We start from the raw sequence: 10,819 nt of genomic DNA, 5'->3' as shown, positions 1-10,819 counted from the left end.
GTAATAAAAAAACCCTACAACATTATGGGCAAAATCTTGCCTTCTGTCATCGGCATCAGCAGCGGCAGTCCCTCGGAATCATCCGTCAGGCTTGATGGGTCCTCAGGTGACTGAGGAGCATGATTCTGGATGCACACGTTCTCCAGCAATGGGGGAATATTGTTGTGCAGGGGAATGGGATTTGTAGCCACCTGGTCCACCGAGGTGCGCACCACTTCAAGGCCCAACAACTTGATACAGAGGCAAAACAGCGGCGGCAGCAGAAGAAGAAGACGACCAACCCGGGGCTGCAAATCCCGCCCCCCCCCAACAAAATGCCCCCATTGCTGAAGAACATGTGTATCCAGAATCGGGTTCCTCAGTCACCGGAGGACCCATCAAGCCTGACAGACATCACCGTTAACTCTGAGGGACTGCAGCTTCCGCTGCCAATGGAGGGAAAGATTTTGCCCATAATTATAATGTTCTCCTGTATCTTGCCTTCAACCCTGTAGCCAAACAGGAACTCATCTGTTCCACACACCTACTGCAATATTTGCACGCAAGTTCCTTGCCCATTCTGCCAACCCGGCACTCTCCAAAATGGTGCTCTTCTGACACAGCCTGGCTCATGGTTTTTCCTCTGATCTTGTAAACTGTCTTGCAGTAGCTATGCGGGTACATTAACTGTTGCTACAAGATTAGAAAAGAACACCAGGGCGCATCCTTGCATGCCTATGTTACTCATAGATGCACTTGGTTATTATTCTGTGTAAATGTTACATACATACTTTCTCTTGACAGCAGCCTTTTACAGTTTTCAGTGTTAGAAAGAGAGATTTTAAAATGAACTTTTCCATGAAATGAGAGCTTGTATGAGGGTTAGTTTTCCATGTACACATACTTTCACCCACAAATAGGACAACAAACATGTGTAACATCACAGAAGACACTAACACATTGCTTGCCTAATAGAAGCAGTCCACAGGGACTAACAGACTCTCAGCAGAGACTGTATCTGATTTGTCCACACCGAAAAAAGTACATTTATACGTAAGGGATTTAAAGAGAACGTGCTTTTAATAATGTGTGAAAGAACACCTTGCATTCGGAAATATAAGCCCCAAGTTAACCTTTGGCCCATTAAACAATTGCTCTTTGACCCATAACAATATACCCTCATATCCTAATGCAGCAGTATTTAAACTCCTTAGGATGTCTGACCTATGCCTCACTAGGGTCCCTGATGCTACGTGTCTGTGGAGCAATTTACCATTGCACTGGCTGAAATTGCAAAATGCATTTACTTGCAGAAAACTCACTTGCTGAGGAAAGATATGGTATCAAGAATCTCATAGAACAACTACAGAAAAGCAATTCTATGTCACAGAAAAAAATTAAAATTTCTTCCATTGTACAATGGCTTTCAACACAAAGGTAAAAAGAACCCATATGCTTTCTTTAAGCAAAGCATATTAAATGTTATGTGTGATTCCCTGGAGTAATAGAACTTAACCCTTTTAGAAAACTTGTATTATAACATATTAATTCCTATAGCACAGCAGTAAGGTAAGTAAATAGATGCTATTTACACACTCAAAACAAGACAGAACAGGCTTAGGAGACTTGATTTGGGGGAACAGCAAATTGTGGCAGAGTGGAGACTGTAGTTGAGGACAGCCTAGCACCCAGGATCATATTATGTCCTCTAGACCATTCTGTCTTCTTAGTAGTTGCTATTTATAAATTAGCTCCATGACACAGTTTCAGTGTGGGCATCTGTCATTTTAACTAAGCTCATCCTGCAAATCCACCCTAGCAGGCTTGTTCTCCATTGTAATTGGAGAATAGACTTTTTTGGGCGGCTTTCAAGAGTAACATCTGTTTCAACAACAAGCACCCATGCTGTAGCTACATGGTGAATCATTCCCAGATTTTTTTTTTTTTTTTTTTACCCATTTTTGTGTTTACAAAAATAAAACGAAGCATTCTTAGTTCTTGCCCTTAGGCAACATTCTCTCTCACTGGAATTTTGTCTTAAACTCCCAGGAAGAGCTGACAGCAGGTTTACTTGTGGAAGGATATAGGTTTTTATGGCATTTGACATCACATTTCAGATACTACTGGGGCAATTAACACATCATTCTGTCAGACTGTTTACTAACCTTTCATTAAGATTATTTTGAACAGTAGTGGGATGAGAACAATTTCTTTTTCTACTGCATCATCTCAATAACAAGTAAGGGCAAAAAGTACATAGTAGGGCTGGACAGAGAATGAAATAATATCAGTAAATCACTAACATAAATGTAAAAACAACCACTGCATAAAATGAAACAAAATGACAGAAGGCTCAAAATATTTGAACTGCTGTTGCTGTACGATCGGGCCAGCAGATGGCTCTTTTTCGATAGCTCTAAGGCCAGTCGGCCAGTATTCCTGACCTCAAACCATTCCTGAAGAATATGACAATTTGAATCAAAATTGTAGTTTTAAAAGCAGCCATTTTATGATCTTTGGTTCCCAGAACAAAGATGCTCCATAGCTGCAATCTGAACTTTAAATACCCTCAGTGTTATGCAACATAACCAAACAGTCTCAGACATATATTAAACATGTTGGTTTTACTGCATGGAGTTATCCTGTGGTGCTCTGCAATCAATTACTGTTATACTACCATCATTAATAATTTTCTTAATGAAAATGATTCTGTTGATCTCCGTTGTATTTTAATTATCAGAGTTAAGCATAATTACACTGCAGCTCTGAGCTGGCATGTAGACTCCTTTAGGGCGCAATTTTGTTTTAACACACTGATAATGTAATTTTACATTGTGTCAGTTGTTTAGTTATTATCCAGTCGTACAATTCCGCTGTATTCCTGATAACAGATAATAACCTTAGCACCTCCTATATCCTGAAGTCATTTAAAAAGCAATATTGGAATTTCACAACTAGCTAACTTAATCGCCTTATGATTTTATAATTCCCACAGCTAAATATTTGTACAGGCCCCCTGTTTTAACAATGCCACTAAACATACAGTAACCATACATTTCATATGAAAGGGAGAATGGTTTATATAACACCCACAAAAATGTATAGATCTGCAAGTGTAGTTTTCAGTTTGTGCAATTGTATTTTTCACATTGTTTCTATTCTTTCCTTTTCAGTGCCACTGCATTTACCAAAATTCCTTACTGAAGATTTCTAGTTAATACCCTCACCCTTTCTTAGCTTGCGGACTGATTCACAGATCAGATTTTATAGTTTTTCCAAATCTAACGCATAATCCAGTGTTAGACATGGCTGCTTCTATAGTAAGCCGCTATGAACATACAGTCTGTTTTACAATTTCTGATATTATCCTTAAGACATCTCTTAAACAGTTGAATGGGTCATCTTTTCTGGTGTTGAACTGTGTATTAAAATATAAATAAACCATATTTAAATATAGTTGTAGACTGTTTCCTCTTTTCTGTTAAAACTATTGTTACATTATAAAAAATAACAAATGCAAACAAATATTTAAATGCAAAGAGTATTAGTGTAGTTACTAATACTATATCAACTGGGAATTTTTCTTTCACCATGTATTTTAATGCTGACACAGAGGTAGGACTGAAAGGATACAGGTAGAAATATATGAAACCTCATTACTTAAGAGGATCACTTTCAAATGACAAATGATTGTTTCCTTCCTTTCACAGCACACTCTCTCTCTCTCTCTGTTAGTTTCTTCATACTGAGCATTTTTCATGCATGTTCTTGTCGTTTACAATTAGAGACATTAAAAATTAAAACTAAAATGACCAGAATGAATTTGTGAATGTCACATATCAGTATAAACAAACTATATGGGCATGTTGCTATAAAAATAAAGAAAACCAATTTTGTATCTATAAATATACATACAAAATTTATGTTCACTCATGTGTTTCAAACATTGTAGATTTTTGAAGGGGAAATTAGGTGGCTGGTTTCCATTGATTTTTTATATGAACTGAGTGCCCTTATTTCTTTTTTTTTTAAATCTGTTTTTAGATTCTCCCCAGAAAACTGCTATTTTTCCAACAGACAGACTATTCTATGACTGCACTATCTAATTAATGGGGTACAAAGGATGCCATTCTTATGCTCATGCAGTGTATTTGAGGTTAAATGTACTTCTCCGGTACACACAACATCGGAGGCAATGTGCGCACTTCCAAGAGAAAAATTTCATGACAAACATTTAATATTTAGTGATTTTCTAGTTTATTTCACTCTAAGAAATGTACCAGCTCAGTCTGTTCATCTTATCTTGAATATAGTGACAAGAGTGGCTCCCAGATGACCCAATCAGCTACATATGCAACCCACAGGCATTTGGTTCAGCTAACTGCTTCCTGGAATGACAATATGTAGTTAAAAAACAAATAAACACACACAGGAAAAAAAAAAACCTGCAACAGAACATCTAATTACAACTTCATGCCACCTGACACCACTGGAAGACAGAAAGCCAGCACAAATCAAGGCAATGTAATCTACAGCGTTGGAAGAAGGAAGCATTGTTGTATTTATTTTACCATCTTGTATTTGGCATTGTCTGGAGGTCCAATTCCACAGAAACTTCTAGTTCAAAAAATCCCATTTGCATTCAACAGGATTTCCAAGCACAAAGTCATTTAAGGACTGGATGCTTAATGAACAAAGGAATAGTAACCCAAAGTAGGAAAGGAATAAAGTGAGCATTCAGCACATATCTAACTTACTTTTCAAATTTAGTTAATGCAACTTTATAATATGTAATTTCAATTTTGATTTGTTTTGTTTGCATATTTTGCTATAGTACACATTTATAGTGTAGTAGGAATACCATTTTTTTCTTCAATATATCAGGGGGAAAAAAGCAATACAATTTTGAAGCACTACCCTCACAACACTGTGTTACTAAGTGAAATAATAAACATTATGAATAATAAACAGAAGATTAAATAGTACATTTTAGTAAAATTACAATTTTTTTCTCAATTTTATACCAAAATTAGAAAATATTTTCCACGTTTCAAAGGGCCTTTCATATAACTGTAGATATGATCATGTAAGATAACCATAATTAATTAGTTAATATTTGGAAAGTACTTTAAAGAAGGAAAGTATTATATATGTGCTAAGTATTATTATAATTATAGCAGGAACATAATGTTTGATAAAATAAAATCCTATGGGAAGCTATACTGTATTGTGAAAAAAATTCTCATTACAATAAAAAGTTTCTGAAGAAAAATTTGAAGCATATTGATTCTAGAAAAAGTAAATTATGATTCTGGATGCATAAGAAAGCTCTGTTATACCACACACAATTTCTCCTACTTGGGCAGCCTATCATAATACTCTGAAGAAGCAGTAGTTTGAAATCTTTTAGGTCTGTGCTCGTTTCTGTGATATTGCAGGTATTTCAGGTTATAAAATTAACATGTCAGTGTTTTGGAATATAATAGAAAGAATTTAAGACCCTGGTGTGCAACTCATTTTTAACATGCAAATTCCCTGTTTTTAGAGTTTCAACTTTCAAAGGCTCGTGGCAGTTTAAAAGCAATCCTCTTATAAGTGTATAAATTGCAGTGATTATAAGAACAAGTTGTAATTGTTTCTAGTAAGTTTTTAGGAGTCTTTGATGTTATGATTAGTGTTTTGTATGTTAATATATTGATATGGGTGCTTATTTGCCTGGATGCTTGTATGCTGAAATGGTCACTAGGTTGCCTCAGCAAACACATCTTTGATCTCAGTAGGTCTGTTTAGTTAGAAATAAAACTGAAAATAAATTAAATAAGAACAGTGCATGTTCTGAAGTATTCACAAAGCACTGAGATTGGTGATTGCAAAGCAAGGATGGAGAGCCATAGTTTTACCAACTGATCTTGCCTGGGAATGCCAAAAAACAGATATACAAAATAAAAAGCTTCTATGTCTTATATTGCTTTAACTATGATAAAAGGCATCATTTAGTCATTCACTATATCACATCCACAGCAGGGTTGGTACTTAGGGCCCTCTGCTCCAAAGCCTCTGCATCTACTGGCCAGGATGATCTAGGAACTGATATCTCCTACATGAGCCTCCTAACAATCACATTTACTCAAGCAATTTTGATATTCCATCCAAGAGATGACACTCGTACACATACCAATTAGCCACATTATTATTGACATCATAATACCATATTTTGCCATAGAGAATCTATCAAAACTAACTTTATATATTTTATCTCACACTTTGGAATGTCAGAGGTAATGACACTGCAACCTCGTTACCATTATTTCCTATTAGCATGGAGACATGAATTCTTAACCTTTGTCATGGTTAACATGATTCCAGTAAACAAAGGTTTCAAGTAGGAGCTGCTATGTAATGTGACATGGCGCAACGCAACCTGATATGGCATGTAAAATGTCAGGGAGAATTCACTTATTTAAAGTGCATAGATACAATATGGATCTGATGTTCCCCATGAGGCACTGACTCCGAGGGGGAAAGGTATGGTATGGTATTCTTACCTGGGAGCTACCTAAATCCTTTGTCAGATAATGTGGTGCCTCTCTGCTTTTAAATCCTCTAATACATCATAAGTAGTGTGGGGTTTTCAATTGTTAAAAGCTAGCAAAATGACTTTGTACTGTGAGGTGTACAAAACAAGGAAAAATACTTCAATCGAATTTGTTCTCTAATATGCAATGAGCACAGTGAATGTTGTCGTTAATACTTCGCAAAGAACATAGGAGAAAATCAGCTTGTGTTTACCTTTGCTGTACACAATGCAGTTGTTTTTGTTGTCTTCCACTCCTTGCCAAGTCACATCCAGCAACCACTTGGGGCCAGCAGTCAGTACCATAGGGACTGAAGCCTTTGTCTTCTGTAGAAAGGATGATAACAAACAGATGCCATTTGCTTGTGCTGATTAAGAACTTGAATAATAATAGTAATAATCATTTTATTTGCAAACAACTAAATCTCCAAACCCAAAAGCCAAGGTCTTATTCCCCTGTCTGAGTTTTTTTAAGATGACACAAACAGTATGGTTTTAGTGCTTTCACTGATCTGAATGGTGGAACTATTATCAAGGATTTTTCCGAACGATATTGGATCAGATCTCCAAGATTACACAGATCTCTGGTGGCTCAGAATTATAAAGGGAATGCAGATGACTTTCGCAGCAAAGAGCCAAATGTTTAGAAGTGAACTTTAGACACATTGTACTTCATTATCAACATGATCTCACTATTTCCTGAAACAGACAGGAAAGAATTTAAAGAATCAGTATCCATTTCAAAGACCTGTCCTGGGTAACATTTATATTATAGTAGGAAATTATTCTGAATGGATAATGTAATTTCCCCCCTTTTGCTAAGTGTTGATGTGCGATTTTACTATAGCTGAAATAATAATAATGCTAATGATTCACTATACATGGTCTCCAAAAAGACTGTAAAAGAGGTAGTATGAATAAATTCAAATACAGAGGAACTAAAGCGTGACATCCCCTGCTCTGCAAGGCACAGAGGCAAGGAGACACACATTGATAATTGTAACAAAAACATCTCCTGTGTACATTTTAGATTCTATACTCAGAGGGTTTGGAATTTTAGGAGGTACAGCATAAATACCCAAATTATTTGTGCTTAACTCTTCATAAATCTAGTGGCAAGATACTAGCTGATTTAGAATTTAGTAAGCCTTATCATGACTGTCCTTTTTAAGGAGTGGTAGTGAAATGCTGTTTAGACTTTTATCATTCACAGCCCTTGTTCTGTATATCAAACGCTATGAAACCACAACACAGAGTACAATAAAAGGGTCTCAAGGTAATTTTGAACTGATTTTTTTACCAAGATATAATCCTGTCCAAGAGACTGCAACTCTTTCTGGGAGACTTGCTCATATTTTCTGTTCTATCACTGATTGTCCAGTTGGTGCTAGTACTGGTTCTCTTGGGGTTTTCCATATCATTAAATGATTTCAAATACCTGAGGATCTGGAAAATCATGGTATGACATGAAAATTCTTGATGCGTTGGGATTTACTGAGTATTGTACAGAATAGATCAAGACATTTGGTGAACTATATTAAGTGGTGCTATTGAACATACTATACATACATTTATAGGAACAGATTACTTACAATTAAGATGAGAGGATTTTATTTCTACAAGGGAATTTTATATCACCAGCAAAATACAAATGCTAGAGTAAGGTAATGCATATTGAATGTAAGAATATTTTTTGTCTTTTTAATTGGCTTTGACTCTGTTTCTTTATACCACTGATGTACTGACTTTAATATTCCTCAGTTTCTCTGTGTTTTATCTACTACATTCTTCCTAAAAATATCCATGCACAGTTTGGGGGTTTTTTTTAACATTTTCTCTGTGTGCACTTTCTGCTGTATTATGTATTTTTCTGAACTAATAATTGAAACACACTGAACACAACTAAGGAATTAAGTAAGGCTGTGTAGAAGCATTCACTCCTAACAGAAGAAACTTCTTCCAGTTGAAAAACTGCCCAGAAGCTGGACTGTACAGATGTTCCCCTAGACCCATGGCTGGAAAGCTTCACAAGCAAGCTCTTCAGTCAAGGTGGATTAGAAGGCTGCTTCCTGTTCCACCCCTGCTCTTTGGGGGCCCATTGGGGCAGACTGTCAAGTAGATGGGGTTCCCACACCAGAAAGGCCAGGAGGTGTTCCCACCTTAAAAAAATTCCTGCCCTACCATCCTATCAGTCTTGGCAGGAGGGGGGCATCCTCCCATGGTAGTAACCCTCCAGGTTCTCCCTTGTATATATAACTCCACTCCTTGAACTTCTCTGGGTTGATCTGAAGGAGTACAGGGAGAAAAAGGAGTATTGAGGTTTCAGGAGCCCTGCCACGGGGACATGACAGCCTGCGTTACCCTGTACTGCTCTAGAGGCAGACAGTACAAACACATACAGATGTTCAGTTTCTACCAGGAGAATTGCTGTTCTCCCAGTAGAAAACAGGTATGCAGGTCTTCAAGCATTTTGTTTTGGAGCAAATGGTTGTTCTGGGAGAAAAATAACCAGGAAACAACCAGGGTTAAATTATCCTCAGGAGAGTTTCTCTGAGGAGACTGAATGTCTGCACATGTTCCCACAGAACCACTCTTCCGGCCTCCTGGTCCTATGGAGGAGTTAAGCTCAGGGAAAGGCTCCTACAACTTCCAGACACTGGAGTTACTGGTCTGGAGAAATCACAGGGGCAGCTGCTCCCCTCAACCCACAGACTGGGAAGGGAGAGTAATTCCTGGTATCAGAAGCAGGCAGGGGCTTTTGCCACACTGGTCTCCCTCCTTGGCTCCTGAGCACTAAATCCAAGCTCTAGGACAGGGGTGGGCAATTATTTTTGGCAGAGGGCTGCTTACTGAGTTTTGGCAAGCCAGAGGGCTGCATGACAGGCAGCCTAGGGCAGATAAATATTCATTTTCTAAATTTTTTAGGGGCCCTGTGGGCCAGATAGAATGGCTTGGCGGGCTGCATCTGGCCCGTGGGCCACATTTTGCCCACCCCTGCTCAAGGATCATTATCTCCTGCCTACTTCCCTTGGCCCCTACTGCCACTCAGCTGAAGAGCCACCCAGCTGGGTTTTCAAGCACAGCTCTGGACTGCATTTGCTTCCCTTTGCCCCTTTCACCACTCAGCTGAGTGGGAGGGGTGGTAATTTAAAAGCCAGTGGTGGGTGCTGCTTAAGGCCAGCTCTCAGCTCTGCCAGCTTCCCTTTACTGCTCTCACTACTCAGCTGGGAGGCAATTTAAAAGCCAGGGGGAGCCTCCTGGCCCCTCTAGTTTCCCCTTGCCACTGAGGTCACCCAGCTGGTCTGGAGTACAGCCAGGTGCAGCACAGGACAAATCAGGCCGCTGCCTCCCTGAGGCGAATCTCCGGTAGTTCCCTGCCCCTGGTTCCTACAGTCTTCCAGGTCATCCTAGAGGGATGCAAGGAACAGGGCAATTCTCCCACAATGGCAGGGGGAACTGGGAGTGTTACCACCATGGGAGAATGCTGATTGGTAGGATGGGGGGGAGGGACACTCTCACAGGGCTTCCACCATTGCTTATGGCACCTGCTGCTTTTCAGAGCTGCCAACTGTCACTTGACAGCCCATCCCCTTCTCAGGAACAGGCCTCTAACCCCATCCTGGATGGAGAGCTCTTGCCTGTGAAGCAAGCTGTACAGTTCAGCTCCCAGGCTATTTTTCTATGGGAAGAAATTTCTTCTGGTAGAAACCAATGTCTGTATGCAGCCTCACTCTTCTTACTGTTGATACGAAGGTACAGCCTGACTGCCCAGTTAAGGTTAGGTTTAATCATATTACATTGTTTATACATTACATGTCTGACATTACCAGCTATGACATGGGAGCACTTATGTATTGAGTATGTAAAAAGATATTTTGTAAATAAGACATACAGTGAAATAAACAATATCTAAGGGGGCAGGCAATTCACCTTTTATTGTGATAAATAAATTGAGTTTGATTCTGTTTTATACAAAACAAACTTTCCATGGCCGTAGCAAGGAATGTAATTAAGAATCTGGCCCCCTTTGTTTGAAATTACCATAGATTTTAGCTGCAAGGCTATCCCATAGCAACTGTGACTACCTGGCTGTTAGGAAGCAATTTTATGATTAAGGGTATGTTCACATACGGTGCTAAATATCATAGTTTCATAGTTTCTAGGGTCGGAAGAGACCTGAGTAGATAATCTAGTCTGACCCCCTGCCATGACAGGAAAAAATACTGGGGTCAAATGACCCCAGCAAGATGTTCATCTAACCTCCTC

General features: G+C 38.7%; 1 protein-coding gene across 1 annotated transcript in view; it reads right to left on the bottom strand.

The window, feature by feature from the left end:
- ZFPM2 (zinc finger protein, FOG family member 2) overlaps positions 1 to 10,819 on the bottom strand; it is a 339,889-nt gene that overhangs the window by 127,251 nt on the left and 201,819 nt on the right. The window contains exon 4 of the mRNA XM_019545852.1: positions 6,769 to 6,880. Within this exon, the coding sequence (XP_019401397.1) occupies positions 6,769 to 6,880 (112 nt within the window). The remainder of the gene's footprint in view (positions 1 to 6,768; positions 6,881 to 10,819) is intronic.

This window comes from Crocodylus porosus, unplaced genomic scaffold (assembly GCF_001723895.1).
Source record: "Crocodylus porosus isolate Cpor-Errol unplaced genomic scaffold, CroPor_comp1, whole genome shotgun sequence".
Taxonomy (NCBI): Eukaryota; Metazoa; Chordata; order Crocodylia; family Crocodylidae; genus Crocodylus; species Crocodylus porosus.
This window is presented reverse-complemented; position numbering and strand designations above follow the sequence as displayed.